This window comes from Sitophilus oryzae, unplaced genomic scaffold (genome assembly GCF_002938485.1).
Source record: "Sitophilus oryzae breed Bouriz unplaced genomic scaffold, Soryzae_2.0 scaffold_1067_pilon_pilon, whole genome shotgun sequence".
In the NCBI taxonomy this organism is placed as follows: Eukaryota; Metazoa; Arthropoda; class Insecta; order Coleoptera; family Curculionidae; genus Sitophilus; species Sitophilus oryzae.
Window position 1 is genome coordinate 1,195,863 of NW_022145690.1, and position 27,687 is coordinate 1,223,549.

At 32.6% G+C, this 27,687-nt stretch overlaps 2 protein-coding genes across 3 annotated transcripts in view; both read right to left on the reverse strand.

Moving 5' to 3' along the window:
• Window positions 1-249: 249 nt before the first annotated feature.
• Window positions 250-13,824, reverse strand: LOC115879668 (cathepsin L1-like). 2 transcript variants are annotated; one of them, XM_030896593.1, is made up of 4 exons: window positions 13,640-13,824; window positions 10,279-10,614; window positions 7,622-7,856; window positions 250-623 (listed from the first exon to the last, which is right to left on the reverse strand). In XM_030896593.1, exons 1-4 carry the CDS (start codon window positions 13,784-13,786, stop codon window positions 313-315), a joined length of 1,029 nt encoding a protein of 342 aa, XP_030752453.1. In that variant the 5' UTR covers window positions 13,787-13,824; the 3' UTR covers window positions 250-312. The 2 variants fall into 2 exon arrangements, with proteins under 2 accessions (XP_030752453.1, XP_030752462.1); XM_030896602.1 differs by lacking the exon at window positions 13,640-13,824 and adding an exon at window positions 11,845-11,958.
• A 6,760-nt stretch (window positions 13,825-20,584) lies between these two features.
• Window positions 20,585-27,687, reverse strand: part of LOC115879628 (cathepsin L1-like) — a 56,801-nt gene continuing 49,698 nt past the window's right edge. The window contains exon 5 of the mRNA XM_030896527.1: window positions 20,585-21,412. Within this exon, the coding sequence (XP_030752387.1) occupies window positions 21,081-21,412 (332 nt within the window). The 3' untranslated portion in view covers window positions 20,585-21,080. The remainder of the gene's footprint in view (window positions 21,413-27,687) is intronic.

Genomic DNA, 27,687 nt, shown 5'->3' on the forward strand with positions numbered 1-27,687 from the left:
TTATTTATTGTCTGTCAGTTTTATTTACAGGTAAATAATATTTTTTTCCTGTTCAAATGAATCCTCTTCGAAATCTTCCTTGACTCGTTTGGACAGATTACTTATTTCTATTCTTTTATCTTGCTTTTTGCATATCTCCATATTGACTTAGAAATATAAAAATTCTTGGTAGATATGGGTACCTAAGGTATAAATTTTTATTCTTAATCTAAGGGTACAAAATATGATAAAAAAAGGCGCCACAGTGACCGAATTACCTTTAAATTTGCAAATCAAATAATTGAAATTAGTAAGTAAATTTTATATATTCAGTTACAGTATGGGATACATTCCGTAGCTAGCTATACCACACTGGTTATTCCTATTCCGTACTATCTTAAAGTACCCTTCTTCACCCCATTTGGGACCCCAGGAGTTCTTAACCAACCAGTAGTCCCTTCCGGACTCGGATCCGTATCCTACAATAAGAACTCCGTGATTTACGGAGTTGGAGTTGCAGTCGTCATCTCGAAACACACCTCCTGCATAGAACTGGAGGTTGGAAGCATCCATTGCTGCCGAAATAGGGCCCGTTGTTGCTACTGCTTGCTGTAGAGAACCTTCGTTTGAGATAGTCTCGTAACCTGTAACATGAATAATCAAATTTCGTTTAGCTGCAATCAGTTATGTTAGAAGTATTTGTTTATTTAGTAAGCTACTCAAAACAATTATCGCATATTTTCTAAAAAATGTATTAATTTGAAAAACAAGACACTTTGAATTCCCTGACTTACGATTTTAAATAGTACGGATACTGTGAAGGGAAATTCGATACAATAAGCCTATGCGCTGACCAGGGCCGTTCCTGGCGAGCGTGCAGTGCGTGCACGCATGTAGGCGCAACATTTTGGGGGCGCAAAATCAAAGGGTCAATCAGTACTTTGTAACAAAAAACCGATACGCTTTCTTGCCAATACACAAATACTTAAACCATCATAGGATAAAGTTTGCTTAGCGTCTTTTTTGCGTTGGTCGCACCGAATAAACAAGTCTAGGGCAATCTGTCGGCAACACATTGATCTCATCTATTTATTTTTCATTTTATTCATTTTATGGAAAGCACTGTTCATTAAAATGTTGTAACCTATCTTATAGGGCTTGTTTCTCTCCACAATTTCCTGTCTCACAATGTACTGTTTGTGTCGGGGAAGGGATCATAGTTTCATAGTTGTCGATTTTCGAAAGAAATCAGTACATGTATATTATTTCGTATTTTTTTCATTTTATTGATTTTATGGAAAGCACTGTTCATTAAAATGTTGTATCCTATGTTATAGGGCTTGTTTCTCTCTACAATTTCCTGTCTCACAATGATGTACTGTTTGTGTCCGGGAAGGGTTCATAGTTTCATAGTTGTCGATTTTCGAAAGAAATCAGTACATGTATATTATTTCGTATTTTTTTCATTTTATTGATTTTATGGAAAGCACTGTTCATTAAAATGTTGTATCCTATGTTATAGGGCTTGTTTCTCTCTACAATTTCCTGTCTCACAATGATGTACCGTTTGTGTCCGGGAAGGGTTCATAGTTTCATAGTTGTCGATTTTCGAAAGAAATCAGTACATGTATATTATTTCCGAATTTTAGTTTATTGTTTTTATGTATTTCATATAAAATGGGTCAGTTTTTTTCTTTAGGGTACCTACTATTTTTGTTACTAAATATTTGTGGTTTTGTTTGTTTTATTTATTTAATAAATGTTTTTATACTTTAATTAGAATAGGTTTTTTTACATTTCCAATTACATATTGCTCGTTTGTCGCAGAATATAAATTCTTTAAATTTTTGAGATTAAGATTAAAATATATAATTGATTTAAATATAAAAAGGGCGCACCACAGAATGCTGCACGTAGGCGCCAGATACCCCTGGAACGGGCCTGGCGCTGACCTGTAATTTTTATAGTCGACCGACTATTTAGTTGTAAAAGTGAAAACAATACATACTTATGAAGTCGATCGGCCGACTATTTGATTGCATGTGAGCGCGGCTTCATAAGGATATATCGGTTAAAAATACATGCAACTAAATAGTCAGTCGATTAAAAATTACATGTCAGTGCGTACCCTAATTATCCTAAAAAATATCACAAGAGAAAGTCAGAAAAAAGCATGCTTCATTTAGAAATATGTAATAATTACTTTTATTCAAATATGCGATAATTGTTTTGGGTACTGTATTTGGAAGCCTTTTCAAATAGAAAGTAACGAAAAGTTTTCTGTAGAAATGCATAATTTTCAGTTTTTCAACTTTAGAATAGCTGAAACCAGTTAAACTAGAGTTAAACGAAAAACAGTTTTTGAATAGAGTTCTGTAATAGTGAATTGTGACAAATTGGCGAAGGTTTTTCAAAAAGATATTTGTGTTATACAGGGTGTTTCAAAAAACATGTGCCATCTCCCGTATGGAGATTCCTCACGTAAAAATAAGATTTATTTATTATATCAACATACGTCCGATTCTCCTTTGTTTTGTAGCTACAGGGTGTTAAGTAAAGCTTTAATAATCTTTCGATTTATTATAATTTTCTTCCAAATACTTTTAGCGATTCGAATGAAATTTTGAGGGTAAAAATTACCATAAGTGCTACATATTTTAATGCTGTAAAAGTGTCGATAAATTCATCAGGGACGTGCATATGGGTTATCACTGGAATAATTTTTAAATTGTGTAGGCTGTTTAATAATTAAAAGTTATCTCTTGATATTTTGTCGCATTCGGCCTCCTTCATGAGATAAATGCAATTTTATTAATTACAATTAAAATAAAAACAAAATTAATAAATTATCTATATATTTTACCTAATTTATTATTAAATATCATTACTATTAGTCCAAGCTACATCAATTTCAAATAAAAAAAATAGTGATATTTAAGTTAATTAAAAAAAACTAATTTTAAAAAATTTAACATCCTGTAACTCTAAAACTATGGATTTCCGTACCCATGTTTATAGGATCTTTTTTTTATATTTTTTGATCAAATCTCAAAGAATTAATGAGTACTTATTTAAAACTTTCGCTAGTTAATGATATTATTTTTTTTAAAGTTGGTGATCAAGGCAGATTAATAAAGTTGCGTTTATCTCATCAGGGAGGCCGAAATCGAAAAAATCGGTAAATCGTCAAAACTTTTAATCGGCATTAAACTTCTTACATTATTTCGCTAACAAGAGAAAAAAGTCAGTGGCGTACATGCTTTTTGTTAGAAAAAATATTCCAGTGATAACCCATATGCACGTCCCTGGTGAATATGTCGACACTTTCTTAGCCCACGGCCACACAGAAAGCGTTTTTAGCGTTTTGCGTTTTTTGCGTCTCAAGCGCTTTTTGCGATTTTACCGTTTTAAGCGATTTGTGTCCATTAAAAACACGCAAAAGACGCAGCAGGTCCGCAGTTTCTATCAAGATGTCAATTAGTAACGTCGCAAGCTCGTGGATTCCCGGCCCGTCCAACAATTAATCCTGTGAGAAAGAGATAGGCGAGATCGGCGCCGTTAGCGTTGAAGAGACGAAGAAAAAAGATGCTGGGATTGAATTGTGGACGGGCCGGGGCATATATTCGGAGACAAACACAATCTACTGCTAGTGCCAGTGGTGTGTGTAAAAATAATAATTATTATTTGCCATTAATTTTACGAATTTTAGTTTATATGTGTATATTTTTTTATGTTGTAGTGTTGTAGTTAGTACTTGTTATAATTATAATATAATATAATAAATAATTATAATTATATAATAGAATAGTAAATATTTCTAGTTGCTAATGCAATTTTAGGACATGATTTATGAAACATTATGGAGTGAAACTACTTTACGCGCGCTGGGAGTAAAAATTGAAGGCCGTGACATACGAGCTAGTGTGTCGGCCCTGACACACGAGCTCGTTGTAACGAAACGTGTTAACGGCTTAGAAATACGTAGTGACGCGTCGTATTTGTGAGCAGTTCACGTGTTTATCAAAAATATTGATATTTTAATACAAATTTTGTAAAAGTGAACCAAATTATTACGCGTAAAAAAACATTTGTCACACGTAAAAAACTATTTTTATTATTTTACGCGAATAAAACTGTTACACGTAAAAAACTATTTTTTACGCGTATAAAACTATTTGTTACTGGTAAAAAAAAATTTTTACGCGTATAAAACTATTTGTTACGTGTAAAAATCTATTTGTTACACGTAAAAAACTATTTTTTTACGCGTCAAAAACTTATTGTTTCTGGTAGAAAACCTTTCTTACGCAAAAAAAAATATTTTTTACGTGTAAAAAACTATTTGTTACACGTAAAAGACTATTTTTTACGCGTCAAAAACATTGTTTCTATTAAAAAACTCTTTTACCCAAAAAAATATTTTTTACGTGTAAAAAAGTATTTTTTACGCGTCAAAAACGTTAAGAAAATTTTTTCTACGCAGAAAAGAAAACACTTTTTACCCATAAAAAACTATTTTTTACGCGTAAGAAAATATTCCTTTAATTTATTACTTTTTTAAACATTTCAAACTACACTTTTTCAAACATTTCCTTCAAATTTTTGAATTTAATAAAATCTCCCTAAACAGTAGATGTTCTTTATAAAAATATTTTTAGATAATATCCTAAAATGAAAAAAATGGATACTATTTAATTTATTTTTATTGTATTATTAAATATAACGTCCGCCTATGACTGGGTCTCATCTTAGAAAACGCTAAAAACGGTACAGAAAACCAAACTGATTTGTTTTCATTTGCGTTTTTTGCGAGACACGCCGAACGCTACACGTTTTTGGTGTGGTCACTCCTATATAATCCTGTTATTTTATTTTAGTCGCTAAAAACGCAAAAAACGCTTTCTGTGTGGTCGTGGACTTAGCTTCAAAATACCGTATGATCGAATAAAAACGGCGTCAGCGATTGCTATGAAATGAAGATCGCTGTCGTTTTATATGTAAAATTATATGGAAAATGTCATCGATCGTCATTTCATAGCCATCGCTGACGCCGTTTTTATTCGATCATACGGTATGTCGCATTTATAGTAACTTTTACCCTCAAAATTTCATTCGAAAAACTAAATGCACTTGGAAAAAAATTATAATAAATCGAAAAAATAATAAGACTTTAACAACCTGTATTTACGAAACAAGAATCTCCCCGCGAGAGATGGCACATGGTTTTTTGAAACACCCTGTATACAGGGTGGTCCGAACTGTATTCCGGAAACTTCGGCAGCATATTCTGCAGATAAAAATAAGTAAAAAAGTTTGCATAAATGTATGTCCTAAAATGCTTAGTTTCGGAGATACAGGGTGTAGACGTTACATATTTATTTCGATTTTTTTCAAATAATTTCTGAAGTAACGTTAATATTTGGATGAAAATTACTGTCTCGGAGTTTTTTGATATGAGAAATTTGATTTTGATGATTATCTGACTCCTACTTGTAGAGGGCGACACCTACATATTTTTTAACTGGTTTGAAGAGTAATAACTTTTCGTCCGTACCTGTATAAAACTACTGAATAAAAAATATACATTTATGATGTTTTTTTACGTAAAAAAGGTCTCTTGGTAAAAATCCCTATGAGAATGGTTCTCGATTTATTTGGAACCGAAATTATCAATACTTGTCATCATTGACATAAACATATTGACTTTGATATTGACTAAATAGTTACTAGACTGAAATGATAAATTTGAAATGTTTTTCCAAAAGTTGCCAAAAGTTCAACAGAAAACTGTTTTATCACCATATTTTCGAAGAAAAATTTATGATTAAAAAAATAAAGTTTTCAATTCAGTCCTTTGAATAAGAAGACTAAGGAAGGAGCATAATGCTATCCATGTATTCATGCATGGTGGACGGAAAAAGCACTCTAGGGTGGGGATCCTTGACAGTTCTGTTTGACGATTCATTTGACACATTTGAATTTGATTTGAAATTTTGTGGATTTGTCAGTCTTTACGGAACTTATTTTATGTTATTTATTATTTATTCTACTACTGATAGTTGTATAAAGGTAGTAAATCTAGATGGAAATTGTGGCAGAACTTAAATTAACAGTGCCACTATCGCGTTTTATCGAAAAAGATTCTAAAATAGTTGGTTGTGTAGCGTGCGGTAGATCTCGGCAAAAATTGAGTGAAATAATGGAACAACTTTTCGCTAGTAAGTGACTATATAATATACATACGTGTAGTAAACCGATCATTTATGAAATTCACTTAAATTAACTAATTATATATTTTTTCTTGCAATTTTGCTTTTATTTACTACTTGTCAAAGATTAGATGTCAAAGAATTTAGATACCTCAATTTGATTTACCAGATTTACCTGCTTCAGTAGCGTATCGGATGTTTGTGTTAATAAATAATTATTATAACTTATGTATTTTTATTAGAATTATATATTTTTGTAACAATTCTAATAACTACCAACATTTATTCACAACGTCAAATAAAACAACATATTATTGAGTCTACCCCACGTCTACCCTACATCATAGAACGGCACTGACAAACCGGAATTTAAGTCGGCCATATTTGAGGCCCATCGCGGTGGATCTAAGATTTTTGATATGCTCCTTCCTTAGTCTTCTTATTCAAAGATTGAGTCAAATAACTATGTTCTCAATATGTTTATTTTTTGTCAATATTGACATGTATTGACTATTTCCACTCTAAAATCGTGAGAACGGTTGCTTGTAGCGATTTTTACCAAGATATACTGTATGATCGAGTAAAAACGGCGTCAGCGATGGCTATGAAATGAAAATCGCTGTCATTTTATATGTAAAATTATATGGGGAATGTCAACGATGTTCATTTCCGAGCCAACTGGACGCCGTTTTTTTTCGATCATACGGTATTTTTTTACTTAAAAATCACGGAAATGTATTTTTTTTTTCACTCAATAGTTTTATACAGGTACGGACGAAAAGTTATTACACTTCAAATCAGTTAAAACACATGGAGGTGGCGCGCTCTACAAATATGAGTCATATTGATATCAAAATCAAAATTTCTCATGTCAAAAAACTCCCTGACACCAATTTTCATCCAAATATTGACGTTACTTCAGGAATTATTTAGAAAAAATCACACGTCAAAATTGACACGCATCAGAAGATGGTCACGCAAGGCGTTCTCTTTCATGAGCTTTTCTGTGACTGATACGTGATAAGCCCGATACATGATGTTATCTGTCTACCGCACTCCGGACATTCAAAAATCTCATTGCTTTGTTGCCTCTTTACTTTTTGGTTGTCGCTGTTAACTGAGTTTATAATTCTTCTCCAATGGGTTCTGTTGTGAGCTGCTTCTTCCTACTCATTCTGCATGCTAACCCTCTTTAAGTTTTCGTGGCAAATATCCTTGTACCTTTTGAGTTGTCCATAATGAAACATCTACACCCTGTATCCCCGAAACTAAGCATTTTAGGACATACGTTTATACGAATTATTTTACTTATTTTTATCTGCAAAATATGTTGCAAAATACAGTTTGGACCACCCAACATATCCGGAAACACCAACTGCAATGTTATGCCGAGCTTCCATCGACCGTATTTTTTTTATTCAACAAGATATTACCTTGAATAGATATCCGATAAGGAGCATAAGGAGATTGGCATTGCTGTTGTTGTGCATAGTAGGGATAAGCATCTTCTGAAGTGATTGTGTGTCCTTTCAGATAATCAAAAGCATTGGTCATCCAACCTCCGTTGCAGCCCCTGTTCTGATCTGTGGCGCAGTCCAATAAATTCTGTTCGCTTAGAGACACCAAATTTCCGGTTTTCAAAAAGTATTGGCCTTCTACAGAACCGATCTAGAAGAGTATATACAGGGTGACGGTCTCTGCATCCCGTCAAACTCCATATACCGTGTGGTGCATTGGAACACGAGACATAGAAAATCCAATGTTAATTTTGAAAAAGCCAAATATTATCTCCCCAGATGATTTTATGCAAAAGTTGTATTAGACTTTTTTGAAGAGGCGTTAAAGTTGTACTTTGTGTAGAATTTCGTTTCATTTGGAATAGTCATTTAAAAGTTATTTGCAAAAATCTACCTTCCAATTAGTAAAATTTATAATACGGTCCAGAGAAAGCTACAATTAAAATACCATCAAAAAATGTGATTGTGTCATTGTCAAATTCGATGTCACATTTTGTTTACAAAAAATTGAAGGTATCAAACAACGTAATTTTGTATAAAAAAATTATGAATTTCACAACTTCTGATAAAGTTACGATAGTTAAACGGCATTTTCCTGGAAATAGTATACCCGATGTGTTAGATACGTTAGCAGCTCAGTCTCCAGAAATCCTATACCGAAAAAGTCAACCAGTTTAAATAATAAGCCGCAGGTTTGAAACTAAAGGCACTAAGGTATTAAGCACATGGAAGTTTGAAGACAAATATAATTGAACAGGAAGAATAAGAATGAATTGAATATTCTTCAAGTTGAAGGAAAGAAAAACATTGACTCCCGTTTATTGGAGAACACAGTAGGAAAAGACCACAGGATCATTCGCCGAATGACTTCTTCCCGTGGAGCACACTCAAAAACCGTTTTTATGGGCATATTAAATACAGAAACTTAGATGGACTGAAAAGGACACCTCTGTGGAATGCTAAAGATTCTCTTCTTAACAGCCGTTCGAGAAGTGTTCGAGAACAAATATACTCTGTTTTTTTTTCTCCGGTAAGATTTCGACAGACGATGACAGAAGAAAAGCAGATGACGTCCCATACCAATCTATTTATTTTAATAAAAAAAGTTTCTAATAATTTTTAAGTTAACTATGGATGGGTTTAAAACTTTGAGTTTAAATATAAATCCGTCATGCGTCGTCTCTTGTTGTTTTTAACCAGTTTTATTGGTTTATTTAAAAAATGACAGACGTATTTCAATTTTATTGGTTTGACGGAACGATGAACGACAAACGGACGCCGATGCGTATGAACTCGCCTTTATATTTTTGACGTTTGTCAAAGTCTTGCCAAATTATAGGTTATAATTTTGTGTCAACTTTTGTCAGTTTTGTCAAATACCCTGCGTTTTGGAAGATGATGCATTTTGATTCGTGTTATTAATTGTGTTTTGTGTCTTTTGAAGTCAAGTGGAGGAAAAATCGAGTGAAAATTAACTGTAGAACCCAGAGCACAGTTTATGGTTAATACTCGCTGCCCAGGCAGAAAGTCTTATACAGATACACCAATAAAGTTACTATCAATAAAGTTCGTATACCATCTCGTCGTAGATAAGTGCATCTCGAATATGGTAGAAGGGCTATACTAAAAACTGGAGTAGCTGTAAAATATCGACATCACACGATAGGTAAATAATGGATTTTAGTACTGCAGAAAAATAATGTCAAAAGGTACTGGTTTAAAGAAATTAAGATTAAAGTTAATTAATCAACCTGTGAGGTATAAAATTGATAAAATAGTTGATGATAATGTGATAAAATAGTTTGTTTTATTTATGTTGTTTTATTTATTCCTGCGGAATATTACAAATTTGTATTTGTACATAAGTTATATTGATAAATATAATCATAAATGCGGGAAGTTTTATAAAGCTTGAAAGTAAGAAATAGTTCTTTTTCATATTTTTTTGGTATGTGGTGTCTTTTTTTTGTTTGTTTTGTATTAACACATACCTTTTTTTATTAAATAAGATAACTCGATTACACTTTTTCAGTTTTATACAGTTTTTTTCACAATATTTTGAAGTTACTTGTCAGTCAAATTTTAAATATATATATTAATTTCCTGCTATGCGTTCCAGTTGTACCAACTTATTTCTTTGTAAAATAAAATAAACTACTCTGAAATTAAAATGACAGACATATCTATCACTGTCAAGGATCTTCTCGTTGGACAGACTATAGAAGCCGGTGAGGAGACGAAGAACGCGGCTAAGAATTTTCAAGTTAAATCGGGACTGTCTCTTTCTCTCATATATAAGCCGATGCCTGGAGCCTGAAGAGGACAGAGAACAAACAGACGTTCGACATGTACAGTTACCGCGCGCTAAATTCAGAATAAATTCCTTTTAGATAAATAGTTAGAAATAACAAAAGAAGAAGTTAAAAATTTACATGAGATTTCCTATGTCCCCTGTTCCGATACACCACACGGTATAAAACTAATCGGTATTAAAGTATTCACTTAGTATACGGGGGAGCTTCATAACACTTCAGTACTGATTAGTTTACTTGGAGTTGGAACACTGTACTTACTGCACTGAAACTCCAACACGAGCCGCAATTCCCTTGATTTTTCACCGGTGTGACTGCACCCCGGTCACGCCAATCAATTCTGTCAACGATCTGTCTTCTGAATCTCTCGTGTTCTTTAATCCGCCTCTTAGATCTTCCTCTTGGCATTTCCACTTTCAACATGTTCTTAACAAACTCCTCTTTGGTCATGTCAGCAAACTGATTGATTCCGATATGATAGTTAACCAGACCACTGAGGAATTTCTGATTGTGATCGAACATCAATTTTAGATTGTTTTTGAAAATGTCGAAACGTAGGATTTCTTCTAAACGTTCGTAGTTTTTACCGTTCTCTTTCTAAAAAATTATAAGGTTTTAAATACAGTTTCTTAAATACTGTTTAGTACTGTAATTACTGAGAACTTCAAGGCTCTTTGTAACTAACTCCTGTACCATAAAAATAATTCAATTCAGAATACTTCTGCGGTGTCGTAACATCAATTTACCAAGACAGATGCAGGCTTGATAAGAAATAATCATCCATTCACCAGAAGGTTTGGCCATCCACCAGCGGATTTGGACTTGGTCCGCGGATTTAATCAGGCAAAGATCTAACCGGCAAGGCCCTACACGCAACGATATCTGAGAGATTCGAACTATACAGTCCTTCGATGTAGAACAAATCTCAACGTTTGGTGACAGCTTGGATAAAGATCCCATCGAAGAGATGATCGTGCTGTCTTTCAACATGCTGAATATTTTTAACTGCACAGACCACAGTTTTTAGCGAGAATGGTCTAAACAATAGACTGACGAAATTATCTTTTATAAAATCTGAACCTGTAGTATGAAAAGATCGCTATCAATTTGGTCTTAAGATTTGAACTGTGCGATTTGGCATGTAGAGCCCCTTTAAGTCTTGAGTCTAGATTGAGCCGTTTACATTTTTTAAAACTTCTTTTGTTCTAGCGAGCTGTCCTGTTTCTGTCCTAGGTTTTATGTTTTTTAATGGCTGTCCAAAATACGAGAGTTTTGGTGCGTGATAGGCCAAGTCCTCGGACTAAATCCACAGAACTTGTTTTCTATGCCGCGCCGCGACCAAATTCGCAGGCCAAATCTTCTGGTGTATGGGGGGCTAATGATACGAAAACTGTCAAAACTGAGGGTCTACTAATAGAGCATTGCAAGCACGAGAAGCATTTAAAGCTGGTGGGATTAACAGATGAAGCTATAGCTTTGTATGCATAGATTTTCGATCAAAGAAGAAAGAGCAGAGCAGAATACATTAAATGTTAATGCGATGACCTGACAAATGTGCTGTTTTTTGTACAACTAAATGATGGTAAGTAATTGGAAGGACTATGTGAAACGTTATTCAGTCTCCAAGTTATTAAACTTTACTCAAAACCTCGCAATTAGTTAAATAAATTAGTTGTTTCAATTACACTTTATACTTTTTAGTTTACGATCATTCACAATGTCTAAAAAACATAATTAAAATTAATAGAATATTCTAGCAACAGCTTGCAGCTGACTACTGCATTGTAGCCATAGAGAAAGTTTAATATTTAGCTTATAAAACCATACTTCTGATTTCTAGCCACAATTTCTATTGATGGATGATAATCAAAGGTCAAAGTGACATTCCTCCCAAATTTTGAAGTATAATTAGTGGAAAAGTTAAAAGTTTGTTTATTCTACAGCTTCATTCAAAACCTCGAAATCAGTGGAATAAATTAGTAGTTTCAATTGGCCGTAGAAGTTTGTTCACCTAATTTTAATGTAAGCATTCAGAACGTCATAATTAGTGGTATTAATTTTCAATTATTGGAAAAAGTTAACAAACTTTTGACTTTTTCACTAATTATATTTCAAAATTTGCGAGGAATGTCATTTTGGCCTTTGATGATTAAGGTGCGTATTCACTATCCGAACGAACGAACGAACATTCGTTGGTTCGTTCGGTAGTAGTATGGACGGGACCGAATTTTAGAACTGAACGAACAACATCTACCCATTCGTTTTTGAACTCCTTTGATGTATCGACTCGAAACGGATGGTGGAGCAAACCAACGAACTAATGGCCGCATGCGTTCGGTTCCCCGTCCAAATATACCGAATTCCATTCGTTCGCTCGTTCGTTCGTTCGTTTGTTCGGATAGTGAATACGCACCTTTACCCGTCAAGAAAAATTTTGGTTAGAAATCAAAACTCGCTTCAGATCAAAAGGATTTTTATTAACGTCTCAAAAGTATTAATTTTTGTCATTTTAACGTCTAGGCATAAAAGTAAAAGTAAAGCACTATTACGCCTAAGCACAAAAGTACAAAAATATATTATTAAACTGATATGAAGTGTCAAATTCAACTAGTGTACAAATTGTTGCTCGATTACTGTTTATATTATTTGCAATGTTTGAAATTGATTAAAAAATTATTTGTAATGTTTAAAAAAAATAGTATGTTCTATTCGGAGTAAAAATGTATAATTTTTACTCCTAATAAGAACAATACACTATTGTTCGGAAATAGTCTTAAGTCGAGAATGAAATTAGTATTATCTAATGTCAAAGTGTAAAATATTTACTGCAGATCAAAATGTCGGTAAGAATTTGGAAAAAAACAACCGTTTCAAAAAAAAATATAAAACATATTTCCTGATAACGATTATAGATTCTCGGGAATGAAGATATAGTTTCTATATCAGAAGAACCTAGTTCTGGCACTAGACTGCGAATGATATGTATTCGAACAGCGAATTTTTGTCACTTATACATAAAGTTTAAAATAAATCCCTGCGTTTAGCGGTCTAATGGATTCACACGAAATTACTTTAAAAATCGGTCCAACATTTAAATTGATGAATAGATATTTTTATATAGTTTTATAATATTAACAATTATTTTTCGATTTATTATCTGACGACCACGACCGACGATCTTTTATAGAAATATTTTATATAGTTTTCTAGGACAAATTTTTATAACTTTAACAGTTATTTTTTGATTTATAATAAAGTTTGATTAAAATTTAAAAAATCACTTGATTTAAATCACGATTGAAATCATGATTTAAATCATGCCAACCCTGGTTTTCCAGCTACAAGCAATAAACTAAAAAAGGTGGAAAAATTTGGCGTTTTTGACTACCAAAAGTTAAGCTCACCATCTGGGATGGTGCAAACTCAGATAACACGCATTTAGGACCTAATAGAAGTATTAAATCGATTTCCAGCTTGCTGGAAATTAATTCCGCAAAACTGCTTTTTTCCATTTAATTTTATTGGCCTAATATATTAGTATTGGTTAACATAATTTGGGGGGGCATTTATTTAAAAAACACGTTGTATAACAAGGATATATTCAAATGTTTGAAATACCTGCCTTGAAATTTTCCCATTGTTGAGTTAGAGCAGCCGGATTCAAATCAATGTTCATTGGTTTTACATTACTTAAAATCGTTTGTGGCGAAAATTGGGCATTATTCACTATCACTAAACAAATATAGATAAATATTTTCAAACCTGACATATTAAGAAGCTATAATATAGAAAACTCTAACTAACCCGTTATGTAGCGAAAAAACACTTTTAATACCATATTTTTATTATATTTTTTAAGGCCATAAGTGTATTTATATCTGTCACCGGAATCACGCTTGTTATTATCATTTTGCGTTTAAATGCAGATATTGAATTACAACAAATTATCATGTTTATTTATGTTATTCTGTTTGATCCTTTTGTGGGAATCCCGAGTGAGTTTCAAATTTGTTTGAAAGAAGAAATAATCGTTTTCTAGAAATTTTATAAAAAAAAAATGAAATTGTCAAAACTATCTAAAACTATCTGTACAGGGTGTTCCCGATATTTTAGTCAGTAGTTATCTACGCAATTGGTTTTGGAAAAAAGTTTAAATTATGCTTAAAAGTCTTGTCTGAAACCCCACAGTGTAATTTTCGAAATATCAAAAAAAAACATTAGAGCTGTCAAATTTTGACATATGTAAGTTGAATTTTTCTATAAAAGAATTCTTATATTTCATTTGTCTGTTGTATAAACAATTTTTTTTGACATTTACTGTAGTTGTTTTATAAAAAAAAATATTCTTAATCTAAATAATATATTATAACAACCTATTGTATTATAAAAAATATAATACGTTGTATACAAATGAACAATTTACTGAATGAACACACTGTACACAAATGAACATATACAGGGTGTCCCAGGCTGAGCGTGCATTAGAAGTTTCTAGAGAACTACAATATCTAGATCGGAGATTTTTTGCACAATGTTTCACAACGAGATCTATCGATAAAAAATATTTTCAATATGGCGGCACTTTTTATTACATACTTAAATTCTCTGTAAAATTTTATGAATTCTGATATCAGACACTTTATATCTAACATTAACCGTTTATGGGGAAAAAAAATAAAAATTTTTGGACGATAAAAAAACTGCCTGTCAAAAATGTGTGTATAGCCTAAACGTCAAATTTAGTGATTACCACAGCCACTGTGACATAAAGAGAAGACATGTGGTATTTCAAAGATTAAATTGTTCATCTATTTCAAAGATTAAATTGTTCAAATGTCATATAATAATGGCCGTAGCTGTCATGGAATTGAGTGATTAAAAAATTATCATAAATCTTTTTTTCAAATAGAAACCCGCCTTTTCAATTCGTTACTTTTTGACTATACATGTTCCTATACCTAAAATAAATCGTTTTTAAGTTATTTAAGATTTAGTTTTAAAGCGTATATTTTTTCTTGATTTTAACCAGTGGCCTATGACTTTAAACGTCAAGTGATGTAAAACAATAGATCTGGTCATGTCATATTGTGACACTTTGTTCAAACAGCAGTAAACATACTGCTGTTTGAACTGATAACAATCGATCATCATTTCCAAGTCAACTTTGCGCATTTTTTCTTCAAGGTTGATACGGTATTTGATTAATAATTAATAAGATCCACTATTATATATCATCACTAAAGAGCGAAAATACGAGATATATTTTTATAAATACACTTTTTAAGCACTTAGGGCAGGAAGTATTTACAATATAGGGAATTCAAATAATTCGTTTCGTGAGAGATGGAAATAAATTGTCTGACTGTTTGACACTTAATGTCAAAGGAAGCTAGATAAAATCAAGAAAAATATACGTTTTCAAACTAAATCTTGAATAACTTAAAAACGATTTATTTTTGGTGTAGGAACATGTATAGTTAAAAAGTAACAAATTGCAAAACCTTTTCCCTAGTAAAATAAAAAAAAGTGAGTTTCCATTTGAAGAAAATGATTTATCATAATTTTTTAATCGCTCAATTCCATGACAGCTACCTGTCTTCTCTTTATATCACAGTAGCTATGGTAATCAGTAAATTTGACTTTTAGGCTATACACATATTTTTGACAGGCAGTTTTTCATGTTCAAAAATTTTAAATATTTTTTTTTTCTCAAAAACGGTTAATGTTAGGTATAGAGTGTTTAATATCAGAATTCATAAAATTTTACAGAGAATTTAAGTATGCAATAATAAATAAGGGCACCCATTTAAAATAAGAAAGTTGTTGTCAACTGGTATTTCCCGAAGTGCCGCCATATTGAAAATATTTTTAATTGATAGATCTCGTTTTAAAACAATGATGTGCAAAAAATCTCTGATCTGGATATAGTGGTTCTCTAGAAACTTCTAATGCACGCTCTGCCTTGAACACCCTGTATACGTTAATTTTTATTCTCCACAATTTCTTTAGTAACGTTAAAAATGTCGAACTTTACAACATTAATTTTAAACTTTCTTTTGAGCAGATGTCATTGGGTATATCTATTATTGAGTCTATCACTAGTCATTTATAATAATGATAAATTGCTATACGTTTCTACAAAATCATAAAATTCCGCAAAGATTGAACAACAAACATGTTTAATAGAAAATGATTTATCGATATGAAGATTGAAGATATAAATCAAACTGTGTTATGTGCCTGGAAACGTTCTATCCTTTTATAATCTTTCAATAATTGGTGTTAATTTTGACATGTTTTATGTCAATTTTTATTAAACGACGTCTACAGATTGACCTCGCCAAAATTATCATTGATTGTCATTTGTCAGCCCTTTTTGACGCCGTTTTTTTTCGATCATACGGTATTTTCATAACGGTCTCGATTATTTTGATCAATATCAAAACTTTAAAATATTTTTTTATTTTTTGATAGCTATTTTTTGATGAGCTTTCTTCGGTCTTTTTTTTCGGACTTTGATATTTCTTCTATTAATTTATTTCTTAATTATACCGGGTGTTTCTCAAAAGTGGCTCACCTCTATAACTTTTTCATTTTTTCAGATAAGTAAATCAGGACTGACTGACGTATTCAATTGTTTTCGGTCACTTCCTGTTTTACCGGAAATTACTATAGCCAGAGCTCGAGCCAGAGCTATAGCTTTTTATTTTTAAATGGCACTATCGGTATTTTTTTTACTTTTTTTCGATAGAAAATGACACTCTGAAAAGAATGATTTCGATTCTCGCTTAAAAAAATCATATTTAAATTTCATTCTGTGCCATGGCTTAGAGGTGAGAATTCTAGTTCCTTGGGAGGAACTAGTTCCTTAGTTCTAGTTCCTCCAGAGGAATAGTTCCTTGAACTAGGTCTTTAGTTCACAATAATTCCCGACTAACATTGACATCCCCCTTGCTTGCTAATGCGTTTCGTTGTCAGTCAGGACTATTCACAGTATGATCTGTATAATTTTTATATGTATATTTATATATGTACGGAGATATAACGAGACGTGTAATTGTGTATGTTAAAAATATACAAGTAAGTTTTATTGCAGATAAAAAAAAATAAAAAAACTCAAATCAGAATTTAAAAAACTATATCACAAATCAATTGGAGCAAATATTACAAAAATTTTACGAAAAATTGTATTTTTCCTCACTTCAAGCTTTTTGTTTTTGTCTCAAAGTTCAGAATATCTACTTCGTTTTATAAGATATTTCTTAGTTTTAGGAACCTAAAGTGAAACATTTCCATAAAATATTTAAAAATCGAAAACAGTATCCACGACAAATTTCTGTGGTAATTACGCCGCGCCGGCTGTGGCAATAGACAAGGCCGAATCCATCGTCGTCGCCTTGTATTATATCTCGGATCTGCCGACTGAATAGATACCCGTGAACTAGTCTTTTAATAGTTCCTCTATGTCCGGATCCGATAACATACGGCTGGCGCTGCCCACGCCTGCCTAGCATCAATCGCGCTGGCTGATCCATACGTAAACTAGTCTTTTATTTAGTTTCTCTATTTCCTTTAGGTCCGGATCCGATAACATACGGCATACGGCTGGCACTCCCCACTCCTGCCTAGCATCGATCGCGCTGGCCCGATCTATTCGTACGTAAACTAGTCTTTTATTTAGTTTAGTTCGTTAGTATATTCTGTGGTTTAGTTCCTCTAGGTCCGGATCCGATAACGTACGGCTGGCACTCCCCACTCCTGCCTACCATCGCTACGCGCCCTAGCCGATCCGTCGCCGTTGCATATTATTCTATGTCGGTCACAGTCTCGATCCCGGAATAGGTCCTGAGGAACTAGTTTTTTGAGAAATCAGGAACTAGTTCCTTTCATTCCGGGATCGGAATAGTTCATTGGAACTAGTTCATTCACGAACTAAACACCTCTACCATATGGCTGTATTAAAATTAAAAACACCAATTTTTAATCAAGGAGACTTGGAAAAATAGATTTGATCGTCTAATGTTTTTTTCTTGTCTTGTCCTGGACGGTTAAATGATCAACCCCTAATCGTATTCATAATATATCGTAACTCAATTTTTTCAAATGGAATGAGGGTGGCTCATTAGCATATTTGAAAAAAATCTTTTTTACGCATAATTTGGTATCATACACTTGGTATTTAGACTCAACTTATCGTTATGAATCGCATGTTATTATTTGAAAATGTCAAAAGTTGACATATAATATGTCATTCTATTCAGAGAGTCATTCTCTATCGAATAAAGTAACAAAATACCCAAAAAACCTAGGCTGTCATTTAAAAGTCAAAAGTTATACTTATTTCCGGTGAAACAGGAAGTAACCGAAAACAATTGAATACGTCAATCAATCCTAATTTATGTCACACTTACTAAATTTCATTTTTTATCTGTAAAAATAAAAAAGTTATAGGGGTGAGCCCCTTTGAAAAACACTCGGTATAGGTACCTGTAGTGTAGTTTGTTTTTTTTTATCAAAAACTACATTATACGGGATAGATAAATTGTACATTTATACAGGGTGTTTCAAGACAAATGTAAAATATTTATGGCGTGAGTGACAAAAATAAAAAGTAGTTTTTTTTATACAGTGTGTCTTAAATAAGTACAAATACATATTTTTAACGGTGACATATTTTGATTCAAGGATTCTTCAAAAAAATGTTGAACATTTTTTATGTTTTGAATAAAAATTTCTGTAGAGTTTCTATATTTTTAACTACGTGTATTTTTATAAACTAAAGGAAAATGGAGAATAAATAAAATGTATTTTTATTTCTACAAATATCTACATTTATTACATTTTTAAAATAACTTATTTAAGTGGCAGTATAAAAATATAATACAAATTGTCATTTTTCTTCTTTTTACATTAAAAATTTTAGTAATAATGAAAATAAATTCTGGTCTAAAAGTGGCACCTTGAGAATGCTTAAACACATTATTTTTTACTTATTTTAGATAGACTAATTTAGAATGCTATCAATGTGAAACAAATACAATCCTAGAAATTTTCAATTGAGATTTTTTTACAATGATTTTTTTATTTGAATTTTCGTTTCAAACAGAGAGCATTCTCAAATTTATAAATAAATACATATTTAGTTGTAAAATTAAATGGACAATATTTTGTGTTTAAAAGTACAGGGTGACAATTTGAAAACGAACAGTATTTAATATTGCCTCTACCGATGATGGTATGAAAATTTGGCGAAACCATTGGCGTAACTACGGGGGTGCCCGGGGGTGCCGCCCCCCCTCCCGTTACTGCTGGGCATCCCCCAAAGTAATCTTGAATTATGACTCTTGGCTACGGATTAATTTTTATTTGCTTGTGATGTAGTAAAAATGAGGTTTTCTAGTTTAGTTTAGTTAATATTATTTTGTTGTGTTCGAAAGTGTAAAAGAAATAGGGGTTGCCATTTAAAATTTTAGGATCGGTGCCCTAGGGGTCAAAGGGTTAAAAGTAACACGACAACAAATGCCTCAAAGATTGTCCCCCTTAATATGTAAATTGACGTATTCATCGGTAGAGGTAATATTAACTTACTGTTCGTTTTCAAATTGTCACCTTGTATAGGCCAAACATATAATATTATATACTATGAAATAATAATCATTGCGAGAAATATTTAAATAGTACTTATGACAACAAATTTTAATATTTAATATTGTATCTCCTATGATGTATCACACAGTATCAAGCTATTCACTAAACTGATTATTTATAACATTAAATAATATTGTCCATTTATTTTTTACTACTCTATCTAATATATCCAGTAGATTATTTTCTAGTATATCATTATCGTAACAAAATAAATATTATAAATAATAATGTCGTAACAAAATAATACATGCATTAAGTACACCAATTGTATGATATATGAATATACCTATTGTATAATTTTATTGTAGTTAGTTTTTAGAGGGATGTATAGAGTATAGATAGATAAGATTGATATATTTTTTCAGTTAGGGAAAATGATCTGCTTTGTTTGGTTTGGTTTGGGAGTTAATTCAATCAAAAAGTTGTGATTAAAAAAAAGTTCAAAAGAAAATTTTTATCAAAACCACCTAATTATTTTTTAGCTTGTACTTTACTGTTTCAAAAATCGTATTTAATAAACATCTGTATAATTCTGCATTTTACGGAATAATGATATACAGGGTGGTCCAGAAATAAGTGCAGACATTTTAAAGGGTGGTTTTAGATCTGGTCAAAAGAAACATCTTCTCTCTTTACCATTTTTAAAATAAATTAAAATAATCGAGGCAACGTTTTGAGAACCGCTGGCGATAACCGGCTATTAAGAGTTTTTCACGAGATTTTTCAGCTTATTCGACGCCTCAGGTGAATAAACAAGTGGCACTAAAAAGTTTTTTCAAATTTCCCGGAAAATATCAAGAAAAATATAAAATTTTCAATATTTTTTTTCTCAAAAAGCCTCACAGGCGTGTTTCTGGGGCCGAAATATACTACCAGTTAAAATATTTGCACTTATTTCTGGGACATCCTGTATAAAGCGTTCAATTAAAAAAAAATAAGTTCTATATTTGAACAATTTTGACATATTAAAGATTACGATATTTATAATAAAGAATTGTATCATGATAAAGCAAGTACAGACCAATTATTGTAGTAAATATGTAGCATAGTTTTTCATTTTGGGATGATTCTTGTATTTTTTATGCTTTTAAAAAAATGCTTCAGTATTCTTTTTTATTTACTTATTTCTCTTTCTGTGACTATTGAAACAAATGCAATGGTAAAACCTAGGATTACGTAAAACGATCAAAAAGGAAACCAAAACTGCAATAATATACGATGTGTTCAATTAAAAATATCACTCTTACACTCTTACTCACTCACAGTTTTTTGAGATACGTTGTTCAAGTGAACATATTTTTGTGAAATACTCCCTAGCACACTATATACGATAAGACCCTGTGTTTCTAGTCTTTCTCTGTGTTATTCTGAATGAATCTACTGGATATTATTAGATATTTGTCTTTCAATCTTGATTAGACTAAAGGATATGTAGCCTGATTGGCTATACCGCAATGATTATTAGCCTCCTTCGCCATCTTGATGTACCCCCCGATACCCCACTGGGCCCCGTACGAATTCTTGACCATCCAGTACTTTTGGCCGTTGGGTTCTTGCCCGTAACCCACTATGAGAACCGCGTGGTTTACGTCGTCTTGTCCGTTGCCACATTCGGGATCGTAGTAGATGCCGTCTGAGTAGAACTGGAACCCTTCCCTGCTGGCATCGATGGCTACTGCAATGGGTCCCTGGGTGGACACGGCTATTTCCATGCCTTTTTCGTCACCTTCGGCAATGTTTACGTAACCTAGAAGAAAATTGACATAAATATTCTATTTATTTAATATTTAGAAAACAAATATATTTCAAATCAATTAAACTTTTAGTTACAGTACGTCTGCTGGATCTGTGTCTATGAAAGGAATGCGGACAAAAACATTTAAATAAACAGCAATATATTTTATACGTCGACTTGACGAGTACGTCACCTCAAATCGCTCCGCCCACTCATTTTATTGGTCACTTGCAAATTTGTCGAATTTTTATTGATGGGACGCGTCGGCGTCGTCTAATTTTTTACGAAAAACATCGAGAGAATATCGTTTCCCCTCTCACGGATACCCCGTAGCTACAGAACGGACAAACGTACTGTACAGTACATCTGCTGGATCTGTGTCTATGAAAGGAATGCGGACAAAAAACATTTAAATAAACAGCAATATATTTTATACGTCGACTTGACGAGTACGTCATCGCAAATCGCTCCGCCCACTCATTTTATTGGCTACTTGCAAATTTGTCGAATTTTTATTGATGGAACGCGTCATCTAATTTTTTACGAAAAACATCGAGAGAATGTCGTTTCCCCCCTCACGGATACCCCGTAGCTACAGAACGGACAGACGTACTGTACGTAATCGAGCGCGCGATTTTTAAATTCATTGTTGCCAACCATGGATATATTCGACATGTAAAAAGTGGACAACGCTGTGCGGGCCAAGCTTAATCACGTGACTAAAAGTTTATTTGGTATGAACTGTACGAGGGTTGTCTTTTATATTTTGCATATAGAAACATAGTAAGCGTCTTTCGAAATATATCAAATGTCACAATTAACTGTCATCTTTAGTTAACTTAACGTCAAAGTTTTAGACCGCTTCGTTTAAAGCTGTACCTAAACTGACTTTCGGAAGTTGACGGGTCAGTCGAAAAATGGAATTAAGCCGAGAAAATTTTCGCGCAATAATTTTTTAGAATTTTCGATGACAAGAATGCCTTGCCGATTTGGTTTCTGTTTTCGGCAATTAAGCAACATATCATTCGACAATTTCTCTTTGGTATGGAGAATCTAAACGTAAACGGATTAGACTTAGCTTAACAGGGTAACCAACAACGGCAGTCAACCAGGAAAACGTCGATGCTGTACATAAGATGATCTGATCCAAGATGATCGACATGTCACATATATCGTGAAATTGAAGGGGAATGGGCATTTCAAATACCTCAATTCAAAAAAAATTACATGGAGAATTATCTGTAAAGAAAATAGTTTCTTGTTAAATACCGCATCTGTTGACGGAAGAACAGAAGACAATTAGAGGCAATTGGTGGTCAAAAAACTCGCAGGAAACTCAGACGCTGGAAACTCAAAAATATACAGGGTGGCGCACCTCATTTGCCTCGGTTGATTATACGAAAACGGAAAGATGTAGAAACAAAATATTTTATGGGTATATGTGGGGAGGTAATGTGGGGGCACAGTTTAAAATTATTTTGAAATGTACAGGGTGTTTCAGAACTAAGATCCATACCAAAGTTATATTTTTTCTTATGGGACACTCGGTATTTTATTTCATTTTTGGATTCTTTGGCCCAAAAAAAGGTATTTATTATAAGAGTTAAATATGTTTAAAATCTTTTGTTTTTGAGATATTTAAAGATATTTAAATGTGCATGCTACCTTAGAATAGATTATTAACACCCTGGACATTACTTTTCAAAATTAGTACCTGTGCTGAGTTTAAAGGTAGAGAAATAAACTTTACAGAAAAATGTTATTCCTTCCTTAAATGTATACAGGGGTATCAAAAATTGCTGGTCTATTTTAAATATTTATTTTACATAAAAACTTCGTTATTTCAAATACAACACTGTACAAAATACAAATGTATTTTTTTAAATAAGTCGAAGCAGATTTAAATGCTCTTTCATAATATATTAGGGTTTCCTATACCTATCTGGCTCAGATTTTGAATAAAAAGCGATTTTTCAATAAGATTGTAATCAAGATGGCTAGTGGTGTCAAGGCAAGTTTCTAGTGACAGTAGCTATTTTCAAAATCGAAATTAGTTTATGAACTTATTTAAATTTATACCAGTTCTTTCTAAATTTATACCGTCTCTACTTTTATTTCATTTACCTACAATAGTTTAATAAATAATATTTATTAAATATGTGTATATTATTCTACCAAGAAAAACAAAGAAGTAGTTCTTTGAATTATTTTACGATAACTTGTAGATATATGGATTGTCTATAAAATAGCCAATTACGGCAAATTCATTTTTTTCACACTTAGATGTAGTCTGTCAAAATCTTCTATTACTGTTTAGATTCTTTAGACTTTATTCTGCTATATTATTAATTTTTAATAAATACAACCGCCTTTATAAATATTTTTAACTGCAAATTGTCAAAAAAACGACTTCAAACTTAGAATATAGAATAATCTAAGCTTGAAGGGGTATTTTGTAAACTAATAATAAAAATTGGCGGCGGGAGGCACACCCATAAATATATAGCCGCCCATACTAAAATATGTTAATAAAAAGATGGTAGGCAGTTCTTTTAGGTTCAAAGTAAAGGAATTTTTCGAATTTTGATCCGCGGTTATTTCCCCTCTCCGCCACCTGGGGTCGCGTCCGATGGGAATTTGGAGTTCTTCACACGGATTTTCTCAAAAACGGACTACGGAAACACGGAATATCTGAAAAACTGCGACTTTGACTGATTTTGATGTTATTACAAATTTTGTTGCAAATATTATTCCTAATCTTAAATTGAAAACCGCGTTTCGCTAGCTACTGTAATTTTGGAGTAACGATTTTTTAAAATTTTTAACCCCCTCCCATACCCCCTTACCAACCCCCCACCACCACCAAAAACTAATGGCCAGATTCTCGGGTGCCACAGTATTTTTGTGCCAAATTTGGTTAAAATCGGTTTAGCGGTTTTTGAGTTATCGTGTTACAGACGGACAGAAACCATGAGAAAATATTTTGTATTTAGGTCATCTATGACCCAAATAACTCACTTTGAGTGTAATTAAAAAAACTTTTTTTTCCCGATCTTAATAGCCTACCATGGTCGGATAAAAATATGATACCATTTGTCAAAGAAATATTGCAGAAAGTTGAAAATTTTAACCGATGTATTTGCTTTTATTATAATTATTGTACAATATAAAATTGACCCCCAGTAACACATTAAAATAAATAATGATAGTTGTCCATATCTCATTCATGCTGAAATATTTTCCCACATAAGTATTTCAAAGTTGTAAGTATTATTTATAGTAGTAGAAATTTTCTACAAGGTATACAACCCTGTAGAACAAATTATTGGTGTTTTAATAATAACAGGTAATTATTTAAGTTTCAATTTAATAACTATCTTTTTGAAATATTTTGTTATAATGTATAGTACAAATTAAAACACTTGAAAGGCCATAACCTCAACAGAATGATGGAAGAACGAGAACCTTCATTAAATTTTAAGTCTATGATTGAAAATTGTCCATAACTTTATATATGAGTATAAAATAATATGTACCGGGTGCGTCTCAAAAGTGACTGACCCCTATAACTTTTTAATTTTTTAGGTAAAAAAAACGACATTTGGTATGTTAATATATGACATAAATTAGGATTGATTGACGTATTCAACTGTTTCCGATCACTTCCTGTTACACAGGAAATTACTACAACTTTTGATTTTTAAATGGCACCCTAGGTATTTTTTTCTTTATTCGTTTGAAAATGTCACTCTGAAGAGAATGACATATGACATGTCAACTTTTCGTATATGGTTAATTTAAAATTCTAACATGCGGTTCTTAACGACATTTTGACTCGAAATACCAAGTGTGTGATATCAAATTATTCGTCAAAAAATGCTATTTGATGATTAATGATTTTAACACAGCCATGGCACTCTAGATTGAAATTTAAAATTTATTTTTTTCTTAAGCGAGAATGTCAAAAGTTGACATATGATATGTCATCACTATTCAGAATGACATTTTGTATCAAATAAAGTAAAAAGATATCTATGGTGCCATTTAAAAATCAAAAGTTATAGTCATTTCCGCTGAAACAGGAAGTGACCAAAGACAATTGAATACACGTCAATCAATCTCTAATTTATGTCATATACTAACATACCAACTCTCGTTTTTTATCTAAAAAAATAAAAAAGTTGTGACACACACAGTTGTGCCACTTTTGAGACGCACCCGATATATTAAAATAAAAAAATATCTTATCAACCGTTTACTAAATTATTATTTTTTTTTGTAATTAATTATCCTGAATATTTGAAACAATGCACTGCATATCTAATGTAAAGAGATATGCAGTGCAAGAGAAAAATAATAATAAATAAAAAAATACATCCGTACGTTTCTTGGGTCTAATACTTTTAAGATACCCTCGTATGTATATAAAAAAATATTGACAAGATGGCAAAGAAAATGTCACATAATCAGACCAACAGTAACGGTTAAGAAAATGATGAAATTTTGATAAAAAAATACGTATACAATTGTAACGAACAATATGTACATTGTTTAAAGGTCATAATTCCTCTTGATTGTACTAAATCATCCATTATTTGCAAAATTCAAGGACGCCATACACTGATTGAGAATTAGACCGTAGGTTTAACACTGCTGTTTGTTTTTTTTATGACAAAGTTCGGAGTACCCAACAAATTTCTTACAGTGTGTAAAAGCCTCCATAACAACAACAAGTCAAGAGTGTCACATCATGGATCACTGAGCGATCCCTTCTTAACAAATACAGGAATTAGGCAGGGATGCATCTTAGCGCCTCCTATTCAACATATTCATGGCAGCGCTCTCCATTATAGTGGACAGCAAACTGCAGGAGAGAGGATTGGGCATTAGATACAGATACGACGGCGGTCTGTTCCACATAAAAAGACTCAGGGCAAAAACACGTACAAAATTCATCACAGAACTTCAATACGCTGATGACTGCGCTCTAGTTGCAAAAACTGTACAACAATTACAAGAAATGTTGAACACATATACCTGGGCATACGAGGCTTTGGGCCTTAAGCTAAACATCGACAAAACTAAAATCATGTGCACTCCCCCGGAAGATCACAACAATGCTACAAAAATCGGAGAAGAACTACTGGAATATGTAGCGAAATTCAATTATCTCGGCAGTTTGATTTCGGAAAAGGCCAATATCGACTCTGAAATTCAGCACAGGATTAGCAGTGCCTCAAGAGCATTCTGGAAATTAAAAGACAGGGTTTTCTACAACCATGACCTGAGCACAAAAACGAAACTTGCAGTGTACCGAGCAATAATAATCCCCACCATGTTATATGGGAGCGAAACCTGGGTGCCGTACCGCCGACACATGAACGCATTAAACAAGTTGCAACAGAAACACCTTAGACAACTCTTAAGAATCAAATGGTTCCATCATGTCTCAAACGTATCGGTTCTTGAAAAAGCTAACTGCGAGAGTATTGAAGTCATGGTTAGAAAATCCCGACTAAGATGGACTGGTCACGTATGCAGAATGCAAGAAAACCGCATACCAAAATCACTGCTTTACGGAGAGCTTGTAGACGGTAAGAGGAGGCCAGGTGGACAACTCAAAAGGTACAAAGACATTTTCCACGAAAATTTAAAGGAGATTAACGTGCAGAATGAGTGGGAAGTAGCAGCTCACAATAGAACTCAATGGAGAAGAATTGTAAACTCAGTTAACAGCGAGAACCAAAAAGTTAAGAGGCAACAAAGCAATGAGATTTTTGAATGTCCGGAGTGCGGTAGACAAATAACATCAAGTATTGGGCTTTTCAGTCACAGAAAAGCTCATGAAAGAAAACGCCTTGCGTGACCATCTTCTGATGCGTGTCAAATACTCGTCAGCGAGTAATGGCAGTATGTATGTATGTAGGTTTAACACATTGACAACGGTATTTTTAACTGATTTCAACAACAATGTTCGTTTTTAGTTCTTAATTATACACAGTGATTTACTAAAATAACCTATAAGAGGAATATAGACCGATAGAAGTCATGCGATTTTTTCTAGTTTCGATATTTGATATCATGTATGGCAGCACTGGAGAAAAAACGAATGTGTCTGTCATTTTAATTCACGGTCTAATTGTATTTACTGTCATTCTTTGGATGTCGTCTGTCAAAAATCTTCCCTGAATCGTTGGACAGACTATGGGGTAGTAGATCAAGTACAAAGCACATATAATTACATTTATTTATTAATATTATTTCCTATTTATTCTACAATTACTGGT

Excerpts from the sequence above, each read along its gene's own strand:
- LOC115879668 (XM_030896593.1), bottom strand. The coding sequence starts at position 13,786 with ATGTCAGGTTTGAAAATATTTATCTATATTTGTTTAGTGATAGTGAAT. Across the intron at positions 10,615-13,639 it reads AACAATGGGAAAATTTCAAG|AAAGAGAACGGTAAAAACTA; the intron begins GCAGGTATTTCA and ends ATAATTTTTTAG. Across the intron at positions 7,857-10,278 it reads CGTGTTGGAGTTTCAGTGCA|ATCGGTTCTGTAGAAGGCCA; the intron begins GTAAGTACAGTG and ends ATACTCTTCTAG.